This window comes from Elephas maximus, chromosome 1 (assembly GCF_024166365.1).
Source record: "Elephas maximus indicus isolate mEleMax1 chromosome 1, mEleMax1 primary haplotype, whole genome shotgun sequence".
Lineage (NCBI taxonomy): Eukaryota > Metazoa > Chordata > Mammalia > Proboscidea > Elephantidae > Elephas > Elephas maximus.
The window spans coordinates 47,514,298-47,534,950 of NC_064819.1; the positions used below are offsets into that span (position 1 = coordinate 47,514,298).

Here is a 20,653-nt window from a genome sequence, read left to right on the forward strand (position 1 = left end):
TGTATTTCTCAGGAAAGAAAAAGCACCCCACAATATCTATTTTGGACAGATACGGCTACTTTTCTTAGTGCCCCTACCCTTGGAAGGAATGTGACCGCAGTAAGAAATGGAGAGAAGAAACCAGGAGTGAAAATCAAGCAGGTGAAGTATTTGCACAAGAGACAACAGCTGTGGTCTAGACACTGACACAGAATTGTGCTAGAATAATTGCTTATCCCAGCATTCATCAAACGTAGAAATTTCTCCTAGCAGACACTCTGACCAGCGATGTACGTGGAGCTTGGAGATCCTGCAGTGACAGTGCAGTAAGCACCACTAACACATTCCGCTGTGCTGGCCATGACCACGTTGTACTATATTGTTATGTCTTTCCACCATTGCAGTGTGAGCTACTTGGAGTCAAGTATTGGGTCTTTAGGTTGCTACTGTATTTGGGATATAGAACAATAAGTCCAGTAAACATATTTGATAAGTAAGTGGTAAAAAGTACAGCAGCAACATACGTTTTATCAGGATGTAACTGACGAAGATTGCTACGGCAGGAAGATAATCAATTGGCCAGATCTTCCAGTTGGGTAACCAGAATTCTACTATAGATGGTGGTGGTGTGTTGCAAGGGAAAAACAGAATGGGGTGGGGAGTGCTGCTTAGGAATAGGACTTGGGTTTGGAATAAGTTGGGTTCTGAGTAAACTACAAGTTTAAAAATAGTTTGGTTTTTGCTAAATATTCAGAATAAGGAAAAGAAAAAAAAGACAAAAGAGAACTACTTTTAAGATGGTCATTAGTATCCTATACAAAATACATATAAAAGAACCGAGCCTCCAGGATCAGAAAACTGTAGGGTGCTAAAACCCATTGCCATCAAGTTGATTCTGACTTGTAACCACCCTACAGGACAAAGATGAACTGTCCCATAGGGTTTCTAAGGAAAGCCTGGTGGATTCAAACTGCTGACCTTTTGGTTAGCAGCTGAACTATTAACCACTACGCCAGCAAGGTGTCTATAGTGTGCTAGGAGGTATGCGAACTAGTAGTTTACTCAGAGCCCAACTTATTCTAAACCCAAGTCCTATTCCTAAGCAGCACTTCCCACCCTATTCTGTTTTTCCCTTACAACGCACCACCACTATCTATAGTAGGGTTCTGGTTACCCAACTGGGAGGTTCGGCCAATTGATTATCTTCCTGGCCTGTAGCAAGCTTCGTCGGTTACATCCTGATAAAACATATGTTGCTGCTGTACTTTATTTTTCTTTACCATTATTCACTCATCAAAAATGTTTACCAGGTGCTTAACTATTCTATATCCTAAATACAGTAGCAATATAAAGACCTGGTACTTTTTTTACTTGACTCCGAGTAGCTCACAGTACAATGGAAGGGTGCTACGAGGTATGCCAATTATTCATGGTTACCTAGGAAACCCTTTTCTGATTGGAAGGGGAAATCACAGGTTGGATATGAATTCAAGGAATCAAATTTTAGTGAGATTGGGTGTATGTTTGTTTGCCATAAAATGAAGAGGAAGGGAAATTTTTGAAACAGTATATCATGAAAGGAAGAAAAACTGTCTCTACAGGGAAGGCAGAGGAACACTAGGTCTCCTGAATGTGATGCTACCTAAGCCATCCTTTCCAAAGTAAATGGAGTAGTGACACCTTACGTGGCCGTCAGCATTGGAAATATCTCTGACCACATTTCCCATCCTGGGGAGAAGTGGTGAGCAGAGAGAGAGAGAAGCCAAGGCACAGGGAAACAGAAATGAGAGATGGAGAGAAAATTCTGGCTGTCTGTGTCCCTGGGTCCAGTATCTTCTGAGGCCCTTTCCACTGCTTGGTTGTCCAACTCTTCCTCACATTCCATAGTATCCTACGCAAAATACATGCAAAAGAACTGAGCCTCCAGGATCAGAAAACTGTAGGGTGCTAAAAACTCATTGATGCCTTTGTTTAAGCTAATTTTAAGTGGACATTGGAAGAGGGCAAGAAGGAAGAGGTAACAGGTGGAAGTGATAAGCTTCCATGTCAGAGAACTTTGGAGCACTAAGGGAGGGAGCTGAGCTTGGCTCTAAAGAGCCAAATATTCTATGCCGGATGAGTCAAAATGATTCTTTTTCTCTTAGTTAGAGCAGCTAAAAATTAATACTAATGGAGTTGTGACTCATGCATACAAGGGAATATATGTTGAACAGTTACCATGGGTAAAGCACTATGTTGTCTATGATATTTATGATCAGGAGATACAAAAATGATATAAAAGACGACAGACTTCCGTCCTCAAGGAGCTCACACTCTAATGGAGGCAAACACACACAGGCATCTGCAATCCAGTGTGAAAAGTGTCTTAAATGAGAGGCATTCTGTGAACTCAGAGGGTGGCACCTAGCTTTGCCTTAAATGTTCAAAGAACATCTACAGATCATGGTTCAGCTGAATCTTGCAAGACAAAGAGGAGTTACATATGGAAGGGCCCAAGAAGTTCTAGGCAGAGTGGGCAGCATGTATAAAGACATAAAGACAAGAAAAGAGAGTAATTTAGTGTGCCTGGCATTCAGGGAGAGGACAGGAGATGGAGCCAGGAGAGTCAGGAAGGGGCAAGATCTTAAACACCTTGTATTTCCTTATACAATATGGGCTTATCAGGTAGAAAATGTAGAGAGTCATTGAACTAATTCATACATTTGGAGTTTTTAAATGATTATTCTGTGTAGCCTGTGTTGGTGAAGGGTGAGGTTGGAAGTGGAAATAGGTAGAAGCATATCTTAATAGTCTGAGTGAGAGGCAGAGAAGAGTTGAACTGAGCAGTGGCAGTGGGCTTGTGGGAAGAGGCCACATAAGAAACATGGGCTGATTTGAGAAAGAGTATGGCAATGAAGGAACTAAATAATTCCCAGAGCCCTGACTTATGTGACGAAGGGGGTAGCGGGTGGAATTAACTGAAAGGGGGATTAAATAGGGGAAGAACGCTTTGATGGAGCAGATTATTTGGTTACTTTTGGACCTGTTGAGTTTTAGATGGCTCTCATGGGAACGCTGATCCAAGAGCTCATGAGAGAGAGAGCTCAGGGTTAGCATATGTATTTCCCCATCATCAGCCTCCGGTTGGTAGTTGGAGCTCCAGCCATGGCCAAGTTTGCCCAGACAAGGGGAAGAGAAGATGAAAAAAGAACACTGAGGAACACCAAGATTTAAGAGATGGTAGAGACAAAGAGTGGGTGAAGGAACTAAGAAGGTTGAGAGGTAGAACTAGAGGCAGGGGAATGAAGCCATGGAAGGCAGAATCTCTTGCAGAAGCAAGATTATCAAGTGCCAATGGACTTGGCAACTAGGAATTCTTTGGTGATTAGTAAGTTCAAGGATAAAAAATAATTCGTATCTGGATAATCATATTTCTTCACATTCTTCCCCCAGTTGTGCTTTGACTTATTTTTATTCCACAAATATCAATAACAAGAGAATAATTGATTTTATGCCTTTTTTAATATAAACAGTTGATGCCTTATGGTACAAACAAAATTTCCAGAACTTGGAAACGAGGCCTGCGTCTTTACGGTTATGTGTCTGGTTATTGCCATTTGGAATATGCTGCAGGAAGTTTTATTTCCCTGTCACATTTACCTGTTTTTATTTTCCCCCACTGTTTAGCTCATTTAAAGCTGGAAGAACGGAATAAGACAGGCAAACACTGTTGTGTATGTGCTCTCTGAGAAGGGGGAATTACTCGACTGTGATGATTAGAGATCTGAGTATCACGGCACCGGGGTGGCCCACTTAAAAAAAGCCTCATTAAGTTTATTTCATGGGACATGTCCAGCGCAAAGTAAGAACGGACATGATATGTAAATTAAGACCTGAAAAAACAAATGTAATTTGAATGATATTTTGATTAGCAATTCCTAAAATGGCACATTAAAAAAAAAAATTGATTAAAGTTGCAAATACTTTCCTTCAGGGTTGTATGGCAGGGGGATCTTTGCGCCTGCTACGTGGTACTGCCACCTGCCCAGAATGAATCTCCTCCTGGGAACCAAAGTGCACTACAGTACAAAGTACACACAGCTCTTGAACTTGGACCTGACCTCCAGTCACTCTCGCATTGAAAGCAGCTTCTCCGAAATGAGGGAAACAAGGCTGGGAAAGGAAGGTGTGAGGAACGTACTGGCGAGAAAAGAAAGAAGAGGTGGTTATATTTAGAATGGTATTTTTTAACCGAAATTAAATCAGCACATACCCGTGCATTGAACTCCTTAGTTTCAGGATTCCTTCTGCAAGAGAACCTATTTAAAGACAAATCTCAAATAATGTTACCTATCATATCTGATAGAAACCCTGGTGGCCTAGTGGTTAAGTGCTACAGCTGCTAACCAAAGGGTCAGCACTTCAGATCCACCAGGTACTCCTTGGAAATTCTATGGGGCAGTTCTACTCTGTCCTATAGGGTGGCTATGAGTCAGAATCAACTCGACGGTTTGGTTTTCTTTATTTTTTTAATCTGATAAGGGATATGGGAAGAAATCTGGCAATATTAAACAGATCAAATTCTTAAGACTAGTCTTAATAGAAGCTATTCTTAGCATAGTTGAAGGAGATCAATATAGATATTCAGGATGGAAAAATCGTAATAGTTAATAGAAAACCAAATTTCAAGGTCTCTATAACCTTCTATAACCTTCAAAGCGGAGCTGTTTCAAGTGCTTCTCAGGAAACAAAGGTTTCTTAAAGATTTTGGCCTGAGATCCCCAAGGCAAGTCAATAACCCTGATTTTCCACCTTCTTTCTGTGAAAGGCCTTCCTCAATGCCTTTAAATCCTCTCAGCTCTTGGGTACTGCCTGCCCTGGGGGTGGCCTTGGTAGGCCAATGCCTCTACCAAATGAAGGGCTGAAATTGGATCCTATAGTAGGATCATTGGTGGTTCATTGGTAGAATTCTCACCTTCCTGCAGGAGACCTGGGTTCAATTCCTAAACAGTGTTCCTCATGCATAGCTACCACCCATCTGTCAGTGGAGGCTTCTGTGTTGCTCTGTTGCTGACAAATTTCAGTGGGGCTTCCAAACTAAGATAGACTAGGAAGAAAGGCCTGGTGATCTGAAAATCAGTGAAAACTCTGTGGAACACTATAGTCAGATCTGCGACCGATTACAGGAATGGAACAGGAAAAGGAAGCATTTTGTTCTGTTACGCATGAGGTCCCCATGAGTCAGGGGCCAACTCAGTGGCAACTGACAACACGGCAGGATCAGATTTATACATTTATTTATTGTAGTTAAACTGTTTAACTGTTTTAAATAACACTCTTACTTCGGTTCCATGCTTACTGTAATAAGAGGTTTTTTTTTTTTTGCCCTCTAGCTCATGCTGTAATATAAAAATGCCAAAGCAGCTATTGTATTCATAATTGCAAATTTGTTTAATTAAAAATACATTCAACCATTCTGACACACTTTTAAGCAACTGTGAAAAATAGCTATTATGATTTGTTGGCATGTTTCCTCGGGTGGCTAATCATTTGTTAGTTGGTGGTTTTAGTTTTTTGTTTTTTTTTTTTCACCAGTAAGTATGAAAATTAAAATTAGACTGAACCAGTATTCACAGTCTCTAAACTCTCTTCAGGAGTTGGGCCTTTGCATTGCTTTTAAAACCAGTTTCCCATTCCTCCTTAATAAAAAAAAGGAAAATATATCTGTTGAAATATCATATGGGTTCATTCTGTGCAGAAACAGATCCAAACAATCCATCCGTAAGATTTGCCCAAATGTAACCAACAGACAGACAGGCGCTGATGGGGTGAAAGGAGCTGAGGATCGTCACATGGATTACATTTTACCTCTGCATCCACCGTCTGTCACATTACAGGATGCAGGACAAATCTATTTAAATTTTTCATTTAAATGGTAGCCCCATAGAAGAGCCACTTCAAACTTTTTGATTGCCACCGAATCTCTTGGAGATCAAAAGGTCTTTTCCTTCCTCCCTTTCTCCCCGTCTTCCTTGTTTGTTCCCTTCCTTCTTTCATACCAAAAGTGTTGGATTTTGCTGTTAAAAGAAATAGACCTTTATTTTAGAAAAGCACGAGGAAGAGTTTGTTAGTTACCCATAATTTATGACCTAGAGATTAAACACTGTTTAAAATTGTATATGCTTGTCTAGCCTGTTTTCTAACGTGTAGTGTGAGCATGCACACCTCACTCAGGGAAGTCTGCTTTTCTCACTTTTGTTTTAATATTTGAATGTTTTTTTTTTACATGGAGAAGTTATGATTTATTTGCATAAATCTACCAGCATTTTTTTTTTCTTCAATGACTGGTGAAATAGAACCGTTCGGTGTACTTGTTAATCATTTGTATTTTTCTCTTGATTGTTCAAATCTTTTTTCTTACTCTTTCTGTTGGGGTTTTATTGTGTTCTCATGTCAATTTTTGTAAGTTATTCATACACCCAGAATACTAGTCCATTTTCTCTCGTCTTCGTTAGTTTTTTTACAGATTGCTACCTACCTACTTTTTATACCTACCTACTTTTTATCATTCTGCATCGTGTTTGAGACATAGAGAAATTTTAAAGTATTTGTAGTTTTTTTATTGATTTCTTCCATTGCTTTACATGTCAAAGTCCTTTTTCATCACAAGATCATATAAATACATATATTTTCTCCTAAGTTATTTATTATTTTTTGTTGCTGTTTCCATCTGGAACTTATTACGGTGTTGTGAGGTGAGAGGATCTAAGCAAATAACCAGTTGCCCTAATACTATCTGTAAGATTAATAATTTGCAATAAATGAATCTGTTGTAAAACACATGAAGCCAGTTATTTTGATTAATATTTTAAGGACACTTTAAACACCAGATTGTATATGAACTGGAGCATCTGTGGCTTACGTGTTGGTTTACATGTAGTTCTGTTTTTTAGCAAGAGTCGCTCCACTCTGCTTTCAGACCCGAGCAGCCCAGCTGGCAGTCCCCTAGTCCCTTCATAGCCACACTGTCTGTCGATGGAGGCTTGTGTGCTGCTATGATGCTGAGCAGAGTTAGCGGAGCTTCCAGATTAAGACAGACTAGGAAGAAAGCCCTGGCAATCTATTTCTGAAAATAACGAAAACCCTACAGATCACAACAGTCCAATCTGCAGCCCGTCATGAAGATGGTGCAGGACTAAACAGCATTTCACTCTGTTGCACACGGGGTCACCATGCAGTGGGGGTTGATGTGATGGTAGCTAACAACAACAGCGTAGCCAGAGGGAACCAGGAAACACAACCACAACCTGCCTTGTGTCACCACAGATTCTTACATGGTCAGGTTGATCATGGTTCTAAGATTGCACCATGGTTTCTGGGGATCAGTGGACCTGCAGAGTCCTTTTGTCACATCCTGTCTTACTTCTGCCAGGAAAGGAGTGCATGCTTTCTCAGTGCTGTAAGGTGGGTGTAGAGCGGTGGTTACAGCATGGGCTTGGCAGGCAGCCCAGAGGTCACCTTCTGGCTTTGTCACTTAACTGCCTGTGGGACTTTGAGCAAGTTATTTTACCTCTCTAAGCCTCAGTTTCTTTATCTGTAAGATGGGCTTAACATTAGAACCCACCTTAACAGGTTATTTTACAGCACTGGGCACATCAAAAGTACATAAGAAATGTTAGCACCTATTGTTGATGGTGATAGTCATCTAGTGGCGAGGTTCTTTTGGGAGAAATTAGTTGTAATTAAGTACAGATATTTCAATACACAGCAAGGACAGCAAAGCTTCTAGTTTGAAAGCTTTGTGTATGATGTTTACTGTAGTTACGATCATGCTGAAAATGGGCAGTCAGCTTGATGATCATTTATGCCAGACAGTAAAGTAGCCTTCTGAACATCTAATCATTTGGGGTGGGAAAAGGAAGGAAGGAGAAAGCAGTTTGACAACGTGACAAGGGAAGAAAAGTATGATGGGGTTTAAATCTGAGAAAGGAATTTTTTTAGTACCTTGAGAGAAAAGTTACGGTATATATGTATATATGTGCAGAAGAAGTGCTATAGGACAGAGCTTTGTTGCTTTTGGGGAAGAGTGGTGGCGGGGTGAGGGCTCTGCTCCAAGCTAGGAAATGCAGAATCAGAATTTGCAGGCAGCACATCCATTTGGAGGGTGGTGTTTGAGGAGCCTCCCAGCCCAGACAGACCCTGTGTCTTTGTTTCTCAAGGTTTTAATTCATACCCCAAAGTCTACCCTACAGTCTAAATACCAGCGGGAGCCCATGGAAGGCAGACGGTGCTTTGTGTTCTGATTTGGAATTCAGTGAGCAGTTGATTTGATGATGTAAGTGAATACCAAATAGTTGCTGTCAGTGTTCATGAAATAAGGAATATCAGTCATTTTTAGGAGATGACACTATTTTGCCACAATCTATTGGTGTTTTAAAATGTATTTCACGGTAAAATAATTTCTAGGCCACGTCAACTACTAGACACCTACTTTAAAATAGCAGTGCTATACTATTTTACAAAAAGCAGATCTCTTTCTTTTGGGGTAGAATTTTAAAGAAGTGTGCCAGTTTTGTTTTTAGGCTTCTTTGTTTTTAAATCAGCATTTCTGTTTGGAGGTGTTTGATGATGATGATCGCTCCTTGGAAACTCTATGGGGCAGTTCTACTCTGTCCTATAGGGTCGCTAAGAGTCGGAATCGACTCAATGGCACTGAGTGAGTTGGATGATGAGATGGCTAAGGTTGTGTGTCGACTTGGCTGGGCCACAATTCTCAGTGTTTCAGCAGTCATATAATGTTGCAATCACCTCCCTGTTGAGATTTGATATACGATCACCCCCATGATGGGATCTGCTGTGAGTAACCAGTCAGTCGAAAGGGAGTTTCCTTGGGCGCGTGGTCTGCATCAAATAGAAGTGGACATTCTGGCAAGGCTCGGGGGCTTTTTGCTCTTGCTGGATCCTGTAGCTGGCTTCTGTTCATCTGATCTCCTGTTTTGGGGACTTGAGATAGCAGCTTACCTGCGGCCTTGTCTCCCGATCTTGGGATTCATTGATCTTCGAAGCCTGTGAGCAAGAGCCCCTGTGGCTATGTGACTCAGGCGAAGCCTCTATCCAGACCCACAGACTTGGGACATTCCAGCCTCTACAACCTTATGAGCCATTTCCTTGATATAAATCTCTCTCTCTATATATATATATTTTTACACTTTACTGGTTTTGCTTCTCTAGACAACCCAGCCTAAGACAGATGAGCATTCCAAAATTTCACATTACATGTGAATTTATAACACTAGATGTAGCAAAGAAAATGGCAACACTTGTAAGGAAAACTAAGAATAGAACCCTGTGAGGAAGTATAGTCCATATGATAAAAAAAAAGGTTTGTCATCGAGACGACTCTGACTCATGACAACCCCATGTGTGTCAAGAGTAGAACTGTGCTCTACAGAGTTTTTAATGGCTGATTTCTCAGAAATAGATCACTAGACCTTTCTTCTGAGGCACCTCTGGGTAGACTCAAACTGCCAACCTTTCAGTTAAAAATTGAGTGTGTTAACTGTTTGTACCACCCAGGACACCTTATGATAGTGGGCTTGAAATAAGTTAACTAGAGAACCCTGGGCTTTTGCAGCTAAAGCTTGACAGTGTGGTGGTCACCTTTTGGGGTATCTGCTCAGCTCCCAGTAATATCCCATCTCTGGTAACTGCTCTCTCCCATCCCAGAGCAGCGAGCCCTTGCAGCCATTTTGTACACTGAGGCTTTCTCTTGGGAACCGCCCCGCCCCGTGACAGCTGATTGGGCCTAGACAGGTGCTAGACACACAGTGGGAATTAACGATTGGGATTGAGAGGGATTTGGTCTTTCTTTCGACAGGGTACTTTCAACAGGAGCTTTGGTGGTGGCATCTTTTGCTTGCTTTGCAAAGCAAGAGGTAAAGAAAGGCAGTTGAAGAGAAGAGAACCAAGATGTACAGAGAAGAGCAGAGACAGGACACCAGGAGAGAATCCAGAGAACAGTGGTTTTCCAGATATGACTCAGAAGAACCAAAACAAATCCATCCGGGCTCCCTAACTATCACACAGGAAAGCCATAATTACGCTAACAAGCCTTATCCCACAGAGATAAAGGGAAAAAAGGCAAAAGTTTACAAAACTAACGTATCCGGGAAGCATCATCTAATAGAATGCTCAACCTACACAACAATGAGGCTCCAACACTGGTCTGCTGAACTTCACACATTTCAAAAGGGACCCACCTGAACAGTTAAATGCTTTAGAATCTGAATAACGCCTTACCTCTGAAGTCCAGAAGCATAAAAAGTGGCTGGCATATTTTTTGGGCCAATGGTAATGAAAAGGTTAGGCTCATCAGCTCTGACGTTGCTTCATGTCCTGCAGAACAACCAGCTTAAACCTGGGAGCTGCCATCTCCCCCACTGAAGCAGCTGAATCCTCCTTCTTCCCAGCTAGTGGCTGGGCTCATTTGCAGAGCTGCTGTGCTGACCTCAGAGGCCACGTCAGAGCCCACGGCTCTGCTTCCAGTGCAGCCAGAGATGTGGCAACTTCACCTTCTGTCACGGGAGGAGTACCCTGAGATTAGGAAGCAGCTGCTTCAGGAAATTGGACTTATTTTCACAACACCAGTCATTTCCTTCAGTGCTCTTCTGAGTCAGAGTGGTTGTGTCCTCTCAGAATCACAGAGGGAAGGTGCCCTGGTTGATTTCCTTCAATAGGCCTCTGTTGAATAGCTGCTTCTGACATGGAACTGTCCGTTGTATTTTTTGGGTCAACAGTTCTAATAAAAGCACAACCCAGGTTGCATTCCCTGGACACCAAGGCAGTATGTGCACAGGTCTTGAGACACAGGCTTAATGTTAGCCCAGGGAAGTGATGTAGAAGGTGCTTGCTTACTTAAAATGGTTATCCATGAGTTAGCAAACAGGCCATGTGGGTTACGAGGTCTCAGAGAACAGGCAACCTCAAGATGCAACTCAAGGATCACCTTCTTTAGAAAACTTTGATGACACTCCCATCCTCCAAAGACAGCCGTCTACCCTTGGGGATCCCTGGGCCTATGTGTCCATCTACCAAAATGCCACCAGCATTTTACTGCACTTGCTGTTTTCATCTCTCTCCCACTGCTCTGTGGGCATTGGTGGTTCAGTGGTAGAATTCTCACCTTCCATGCGGGAGACCTGGGTTTTATTCCCAGCCAGTGTGCCACATGCACAACTACTACCTGTCTGTCAGTGGGGGCTTGCATGTTACTATGATGCTGAACAGGCTTCAGCAGAGCTTCCAGATGAAGACAGACTAGGAAGAAAGGCCTGGCAATCTATTTCTGAAAATCAGCCAGTGAAAATCATTTAGATCACAGTAGTCCAATCCACAACTGATCATGTGGGTGGTGCTGCACTTGGCAACTTTTTGTTCTGTTTTGCTTGGGGTCCCAGTGAGTTGGCCAATTTAATGGCAGCTAACAACAAACAACCCACTATGGTATAAACATGAGGATAGGAATTCTGTCTCAATCTTTTATTCTTGGTGCTTACCATAACGTTTGGACAATTAGTAAATATTCAGTGAATGGATAAAATCCCCTTCCTATAGAATTATACCAATAATATATACATATGCATGTGTATGCATGTGTATATATGTATTACAACACACACATATATACATAGAAAAAAAATTTTTTATATACATAGATATGTATAAAAACATAGATATGTATACACGTGCATAATACACATTTTAGACACCTGTAGCTCACCATTTATTAGGGAAAAGGTTTTTACTGTAGAGACTTATGCTTGAGCTACACTGATCCCAGACAGCCCATGGACAGCACTCTTCTGAATACTGTAAATCCCTGATGTCATCCTTTTTTTTTTAAGTCACTTGTCCGTTGTTTAAGACTTCTTTTATTTGGATTAAGGACTAAATGGTTTACTTCAGGATAAAACCGTCACTCTGAAAAACATATTCTGAATTTCAAAGCCTTGGACTACCTAGAGCTGTTCTTTCCTATCTAAAGCAATAATAAGAGTCAACATTATAGCATATTCTGCTTTACCTCCATGTGGGGTCTAACCTGGCACCTCAGTAAGAAGAATGAAAGTTTTTAAATATCTCCCGCGAAAAAAAAAGTAACTCCCTCCTGTGCATCTCAGCCCCACTTCTGTCTCAGACCTGGATGCTGATCTCAGTGTAGATAAGAGAATAATGTGTACAGCTGTACAGAGGACAGTTCTGAGATGCTTTGTGCTATCTAGGTGCTTGGAGCCTTGGTGGTGCCATGGTTAAAACCTCAACTGCTAACCAAAAAGTCGGCAGTTCAAATTCACCAGCTGCTCCTTGGAAACCCTATGGGGCAGTTCTACTCTGTCCTGTGGCCACCTCAAAGGCAACAGGTTTTTTGGTTATCTAGATGCTCATTACCAGAGAGCCCAGTCCTCTGGTCGGGCAGGCTCGGAGAAGTGGGACCTGTGGGTAAACTCACCCAATGTGTTAAACTCCAAAGCCCTGTTTCGTGTCTTAAAAGACCCGGCTGGCTCCTGGTAGCCCAGTGCCTGGCAGACTCGACTGGGCGCATCCAGCTGGCTGTGGCCGAGCCCAGCCCTGCGCTACCCGCCATGTTGAAATGAGCACGGCCTCATCCCAGACAGTCGGAATTGAAGAGAAATGGCCTTAAGGGTTTGGAGCATGAGCTCAAAACCTGAATTAATAGCTTTTTTTATTTTTAGTAGAAATTTTTACTTTAGATTAATTAAGGACATAAGCAGCTGCACCCTGTAAAAGCGCTCTTAACTCCCCTGTGATCTGTCTTCACAGAAACATTTTCTTCTGGGAGGAGGGAGCCAACGCAGGTGTGTGAGACAAAGAACTGACACAGTCATCCTGCTTTGATCGGAACTCCTCGTTACAGCGTTCCCTCTGAAAATGATTTCTAATCAATAAGCGTGAACTGCACGCTGTGGAGTCATTACCTAACATGTGTTTCACTCTAGGCTGTGATTAAAGACAAGTTGGTGAGCTCAGGGGGCAGACAATGAATAAAAGGAGAAAAATCTCAAATCAGAGCTGAAACGCGTGGGCTGGGGGGTGTTTTAATAGGCATGGAGGTTTGCACCAGGTAGTGATGTCATTCTTCCTTCATTCATGCAGTGAACATCCCCCCTGCTATTCTGGGCAGCACCGATAATACCAGCAGCTGCGTTAAGGTAACTTACCACATGCCGCCCCTTATCTACAAAAATAGGTCGATTAGTTGACTCCCATCAAAGTGTGAGCAAGAATTCAGAGGTGTCCTGGCAGCAGAGATGAACTCAGGCTTCCCAGTGGTTAAGAAGCCGGTTCCCAAGCATGGCCTGGCACACAGTCTTCCAGCCTGAACAGCAGTGGGACCTGGGCCGCCTTAGTCCAAGACTAGATACCAAAGAGAAAGGGAATAAAAGACTCAGAGTAATTCTACAGTAGAATGACTTGAGGAGAGGCTTGTTGTCAAATGCATGGTAGAACTATTGAGAAGGTGAAGACCACTTGTTCCTTGTAGAGTTGAGAAGGGGTCCTTGGCCTAAAGCACTTCCAGGGCATCTTCTGTACCCATGAGACACAGTTCCCAAAGTCTTAATGGTAGGTGATCAACATACAGTGAAGACACCTGCATGAGGAGGTGACCGTCCTGTGAGGCCACGCCCAGGTAGAAAAGGCCATCCTATGTGTCAGCGTAACAAAAGATCCCTCAACCAGGGTCACCATTCAGCCACAGCACAGCCAGCCTTGGGCATGGTCCTTCCTTCCCTTGAGAGGCACCAATCTTGGGTGCATAGGTTCCTTTTAATACTTGTCTTTACCTGGGAGAGCTGAAAGAATGCCAGCATAGCTCCTTGTGCCATCTTGAAATCACACCCCACACCCTCCACCACATGAATCCCTTGACAGCACTATCGCTAGGTTATACTCCCGCAGAGAAGAGCTCAGAGGCTCCAGGTGTGATTTCTGGGTCCAAACTCAGTGTCATCAGGGGCTTGCTTATCTGACAAAGTTCTAAGGTTTCTGCCTTAATTCTTACTCACAGTAGCCAATGATATAGTTTATAAAATTCTTACCCCCTGTAAAATGATTGAAAGAATCTAGAATGAGTGATAGGCTTATTCTAGTGGTCATTCTCTGAATATTTTTAAAGGGGAATAGTTACAAACTCAGGACCACCCAGGACTCACCTTGATGTATCTTAGAAGATAGACTAAATAAATGCCCATGCTCAACTCAGATCTCTTGATTCTGAAGAGGTTACATTTAGGGATAGAATAGTACCCCTCTGATTGTCTTTTCATGAAAAGCTGACTAACTGGGATAAGAATATCCTCCCCACCTTCAGGGATGTGCTGAAATTTTTCCTGGATTATTTATCTTGCAATCCTTTCATCTCTCAGTAAATGTTAGCTACCTGTGAAACAATGAATGACAGTCCTTCTGCCTCTGGTGTGAAATGATGGGCTGGGCAAGAGTGACTTTCCCTGCTTCCAGGAAGAATTGAAAAAAGCCAGAATATACTTTAAGCATTTCAGTAGGAATTTGGCCAAGGCTTTGAGCCAGTATGTCTGTTATTTTATTCAATTAGAGTTACAAGCAAAGTAAATCGAGCTGTATAGTTGATTTGAGTGTTACCTTGGAAAAAAGTGTAAATAGGTTAGCAAACCCTACAGGGCGAAGGACGAGTGTCCCCGCTCCATAGGTCAGAAGGCACTTAGGGAGACAGAACAGTGGCCAAAGCACAGCCTGGCCACATGCTCAGGGCCACGCAGCCCTTCTCCTCCTCCTCTGTCCTCTGGCATTTCCTCCCTGTGTAAACTTCGGGCAATGATAGCAACAGCAGCAAAATCAAGTGGGTGTGTGGGGATGCTGTCAGGTTTAAGAAAGGGGCCCAATCTGAGAGCCGGGGGTTTTGGTCAAGTCGAATTCTGCCTTTGTGTAGGCACATTTGTGATCTGGCACAGTTGGCTGCATAAAATTGACCCGGCACTAAAAAAAATTGGCACATGTGAGATATTAAAATAAATTGCACAGTCCTCATATGTATCTGTGGGCTATAGGATAAATAAAGCATCCGTTTCAACAAAGGGCCTTTTCGGCTCTACCATTTTTAGTGCCATGTGGTGATTGATTGTCTCACACTTTGTCGAAAGGGTGAGACATTTCTACGTGTTTTTTACTCGCAGTCCAACAAAGGTAGGGGAGGAAGATGGTGCAAAGAGGCCACCCAGCTTTCAGGACCCAGCTGGTATTTTTAAACATAAGTCTGTCGTGGGTGGCAGATTGCGTGATGACGAGTTTTCAAGTAGAATAAGAAGTTGGAGGTGAGAAGACAGAGTGGGAGCAGAAGGGAGACCCTGGAAAGGAATGGTAAGATTTTCTAGGGGTTTACTTTGTATCCTTTGAGTTCCTGGGTGGTGCAAACGAGGCTGCTAACCAAAAGGTTGGAGGTTCAAGTCCACCCAGAAGAAAGGCCTTTCAAAAGGAAGCCCTGGTAATCCACTTCTAAGTAATCAGCATTGAAAACTCAGTGGAGCACAGTTCTACTCTGACCTGTAAGGGTCGCCATGAGTTGGAGTCAGCTCAATGGCTAATGGTTACTTTGGATCCTTAATTATGACTTTTTAATGACATTCCTATTCATTAATTCATGGTGTCTCATTCTTTTTAGAGTACGCTCAATGCTGCCCCTGGGAGTCCCTGGGTGGTGCAGCTAATTAAGTGCTCAACAGGCCAGCAGTTCAAAACCACCCAGAGGCATCTTGGAAAGGTCACAGCTTTAAAAACACTATGGAGCAATTCTCCTATGCACAGGTGGTATTGCCATAAGTTGGAATCGACTTGGCAGCAACCAGCAACAATCCCTAACATTGAGGCTACATAATGTATTGCAGTGAGAATTAGATTTGGGGAGCACATATCTAGACTCTGTCACTAACTAGCTGTGTAACCTTGGACCATTCCCTTAGACTCTGTGAACTTGCTTCCTTCCCACTGTAGAACAAGGAGGAGCATACCCTGCAGTTCTTACGGCCCCTTCCAGTATTGACAGTCTGGGGTTCTGTGGCTCGTGGCCCTGAATGTCAGTCTGTGGTTCCTTGGCTCTAGAAAAGACATGGGGTTTTTAAAGGAATGCCTAAGAGGATTTGGATTATGAACCTGCTTATTATAACTATTAGTTCCAAGATGTGTTGTCAATTCCGTTTTTAGGAACTCTTCAGGAACGTACACAGTATTTTTTTATGTTTGTCCTAACTCTTTGTAAATATTTTTGCAGGAAGTACCCTAGGGAGGAGTGCCGACACCCTCCGAGTCTCCTTTGGTTGTGTTAGCACTGACTGGTTGGAGATTGAGCAGGAGAATGAGAACAATGGCCCAAACATGTTTTTAGTTTAGTTATGTTTACTGTTGCTCACCTACAGTTAGTAAGGATATAACTGGTTATCTATTGCTAGCTACCCTTTTGCCAGAAAGATTCTTTACTTTTATCCCATTCCAGTCAACGAGGTTGACCTTAGACTGTTCTCCCTTCTTCCCTTTCTCCCTCCTCCTCCCCTCCCTGCATTCTTACCTCCCTTCCTGCTAAAGACATGTCTTATTCATCTTTATATCTTTTGCATAGTGTTTGGCACAAAATCAAATGTATTTGTCATCTGCATTGGTCCAAAACAAGGCCGAGAAGATGAGAAAGAATGCATGGAATTAAAACGGGAGTTTAAAATAGCCAGCTGTGTTCTCAAAACGAAATGGAAATGAACATTATAAGCTAGGAAAGGCAGACCACGAAGGCCTTTCCTAGCCTGGACCTGGGATAAACATCTCCTGTGTGAACATTGACAGGTGTCTTCCTAAAAAGTTTTGGTAACCGATTGACTGACCACCTAGGATATCTGTGTGATCAAACTTATCTTGCCAGACTCACCCTATTCACTGTTTTCTTATTCAAAAATGAAGGAAGCTAGTCTCTTATACATCAAGCACCAGACCTTGGATTCAATAGAACAAAAATAGATTTGAAATAAAGCTTGGCATTTACATATGAAAGTATCAGATGGTGGTGTTGTTGTTAGTTGCCATTCCAATTCATAGTGACCATATGTACAACAGAACGAAACACTGCCCAGTCCCGAGATGACTAGAATTTAGTGCAAATAAATACAGACATGTGCACAGAATAATCGATGGATGATAACACCACACTCTCAGGGACCTAGAGGCTTCTAGATTCTCCCTTTTCCTCAGCTCCTACAGTTAGGGTGTAACCTAAAGGTTAAGAGCATGAACTCTGGAGCCAGACTGCCTGGGCTCAAATCTTAGCTCCACACTCACTGGCTCTTAATTTGGTCTCTCTGTGCCTCAAATTCCTGATCTAAAAAATGAAGGTAACGATAGTTTCCACTGCAATGGGATTGTGGTGAGAATTAAATAATATGTGTGTGCACAGTCTGGGGTGGCTGCACTCTGGTCTCTATGACAGTTATATTTCTTATTGTAAACAGATATACTCTTGTTTGGCTTATACGTGGTCTGAGAGACTTAGGATCATTCGGAGAAGTTTCCTTCAGGGGAGCTGATGAAGTCACATACCCTGAACTAGGTTAAATTCACCGGGTTCAGTGCCACAGCCTGGCATCTCTTAGTAGCCAGCCACCCTCTTGCTGACATACCAACCACAGTGCCTCTTTCAAACTTCAAAAAGAGGGCTGGCTTCATACGAGGAGCTCTCAGTTCCCTCCCCCACTTGCTGGCAAGAGTCTGAGATCCCTGCCAAGTATCCATGTCTGTGCCGAGTCTACGCTTCAGACCTCCACGCCACAGAGCTCTCCTGAGCAGCTTGTTTCTCTCCCTCCCTGGGGCACTCTGGGTCGTGCATTGTGACCCTGAGGTGCCTCCCTCTCCCTGCAGGTGGGATGCAGCTCTTATAGGTTGGACAGAGAGAGTGGGGAAGAAACCAGGGTCTCTCAGTGAGTGCTTTTTCCTTGGTTCCTGTTTTCTGAGCCTCAGAGCTTTTTAACCTCCTTTATGATAGGTTCTTTTTTCTCAGTCACCCTCTCCTTCCATCTACCTCATCCTGCCTATTAAAGGATTAGAATCCCAAAGGCCAGATTATTTTTCCCAGCTCTCTTTATTTGAAGTATATCATTCAAGTTCACTACCCTCTTTATTCTGCTTATAGCCTTTGTAATTACCTGACAATTTTATGTATCAGCACGTTTAGTGTCCCTCTCCCTTCACTAGGAAGTGCTCTGTGGGGACGAGAGCTGTGTCTGTACTGCCCTGTGCTAGCCCATTGTCCCAGCAATGCCCGGGACTGAGTGGGTGCCTGGTGGACAGTCGGTGAATGAGTAAGCACTACATAAAGCAGCACTGCCCTGCATATTCATCATGTCCCTGGGGTGACAGTCAAGGCTGCAGTTTATGAGGTCCTAATTACTCTGTTTTGACAGTCTTACTACAAAATGTCTTAAAAATCAGCAAGGCACACCGTGCCCCAATTTGTCAGAGGGTTAATTTCTGTAATGACAGTGGTGCCTATTAAATCTCCTTAATTAACGAGTCTTGCAGCGTTACAGCTGAGTGATAAGGTATATAGTTAGCATCTGTTGGTTCTGTGCATGTATCTCCCCACCCCCCATCCTTACATATATTTTAAGAAACACATCTTTGAGTGCTGTATTTTTTTCTATTTATATCTTCACCATAAAAACGTAAATAGATCATTTATCTCTAGTATCCTTAAAGTAGCTTGCATCATATTATTCTTTTAAACTTTTATATAACCAAAACTTCTATCCCCAATACAAATTGTTTGGGAGATTCAAGGTTGGGAGCAGCCCTAGCTACTTTGAGGGCAGCTCCCAGCAACCACTGAGGCTTACCTGGGGGGCCAGAAGCCATGCATGCTGGCTTCTGGGGGCTCTGTTCCCAGCAGCATCTATAGGTGCCTCCTATTCGCCCTGCCTGGCACCAGATCACAAGCTACTTAGCAACAGGACTGATGTTTGCTCTTTCTTGTCTTCTCCACAAGGCACTCTGAACGTAGTAGATATTTTAATATGTCTTCAGTGAATTTGCAGCATAGACGTTTCCTGAAGGTAGTAATAACAAGTAAAATAAAATATTAGCTAGCATTTATTGATTGTGCACTGCCAGGTCTTGAGCTGAATGCTTAACATGTATTATCTCATGTAAACCTGATGATAACTCCATAAAATAAAAACTGTTCTCGTGACCATTTTATAAGTGAGAAAACCAAGGCCTGGAGAGCTTAAATCACTTGTCCACAGCCCCACAGGCAGTAAATGACAGGGCTAAGACTTGCACCCAGGCCTGTGAGATTCTGGAGCCTGCACTCTTATGCATGGAGTCCTGCATGTAGATTGGTCCAGACGGGGACCAGCAGAACAGGTTAATCAGAAGGGGGTGAGGCAAGAGACAGAAAGGGCCACGTAAACCAGAGACTACATCAGCCTGAGACCAGGAGAACTAGATGGTGCCCAGGGCTACAACTGATGACTGCCCTGATAGGGAACACAACAGGGAACCCCTGAGGGAGCAGGAGAGCAGTGGGATGCAGACCCCAAATTCTCGTAAAAAGACCAGACTTAATGGTGTGACTAAGAGTAGAAGGACCCCAGTAGTCGTAGTCCCTGGACCTTCTGTTAGCCCAAGATGGGAACCATTCCCAAAACCAACTCTTCAGACAGGGATTGGACTAGACAGTGGGATAGAAAATGATATGGGTGAAGAATGAGCTTCTTGGATCAAGTAGACACATGAGACTATGTTGGCATCTCCTACGTGGAGGGGAGACTAGAGGGCAGAGGGGGTCAGAAGCTGGCCAAATGGACACGAAAAGAGAGAATGGAGGGAAGGAATGTGTTGTCTCATTAGGGGGAGAGCAATTAGGAGTATATAGCAAGACTTGATTTGTAAACTTTCACTTAAAGCACAATAAAAATTAAAAAAAAAAAAGGGCGGGGGGGACAGGCTGGTAATAGGATGGAAGCAGTGACTATTGGCAGCTGAGGCCTAAAAGTGTCTCTCTCTTTGCCGTTTTGGTAAAAAGACCCCAAATGTTTTCTGAGAATAGGATTTTTTGATTTCTCGGAAGTATTGTGATCAGTGGGAAAAGTAGCAATTAATGGTATATTAGTGGCAAGAAAGGGAAAGACCACCCCTCTTGGGCACACACTCTCCCCTGTCATGAACTCTTAAGGTCAGAAGGCTGAGCCTGAGCTTTTATAGGGTTTGTGGAGCAAGAGGTGGAGGGTATCAGGGAGGGGCATGTGCAATGGCATGTTGTAGCAGCAGTGAACTGAGAGATATCACCTGACTCTTCAGGGTCTAATGGTGTTTATCCTGGTATTGATTCCAAAGTGGGACAAAGGCCCCGTTTTTCCCTGAAGAGGTAGCATGCCATAATGAAAAGGATTGGGCTTTGAGTCAGGCAGACCTGAGTTCACATTCTGATTTTGTCTTCTGCTGATTTTGTGAGCTTTAACAAATTACTTACCCTCTCCTGGTGCCTCACTTATCTTAGCAGCAAAAAGTAAGGTTAATGGACTTTTGATTGAAGATGGCAGATTGAACACAAGCATTAGTCTCTCAGAATGCTATTATAGTAACAGTAAAGGTCTTTTTTTTTTTA

At 42.9% G+C, this 20,653-nt stretch overlaps 1 protein-coding gene across 18 annotated transcripts in view; it reads left to right on the top strand.

Moving 5' to 3' along the window:
* FARS2 (phenylalanyl-tRNA synthetase 2, mitochondrial) overlaps positions 1-20,653 on the top strand; it is a 648,562-nt gene that overhangs the window by 466,385 nt on the left and 161,524 nt on the right. Inside the window, exons 10-11 of one of the 18 annotated variants that reach the window (XM_049882726.1) lie at positions 13-141; positions 3,953-20,648. The exons of 12 other annotated variants lie outside the window; for them this stretch is intronic. In XM_049882726.1, coding sequence (XP_049738683.1) covers positions 13-94 — 82 coding nt within the window. In that variant the 3' untranslated portion in view covers positions 95-141; positions 3,953-20,648. Of the gene's footprint in view, positions 1-12; positions 20,649-20,653 lie in introns of those variants that run through there. 5 more of the 18 variants (XR_007517141.1, XR_007517145.1, XR_007517147.1 and 2 more) reach the window with 5 other exon arrangements.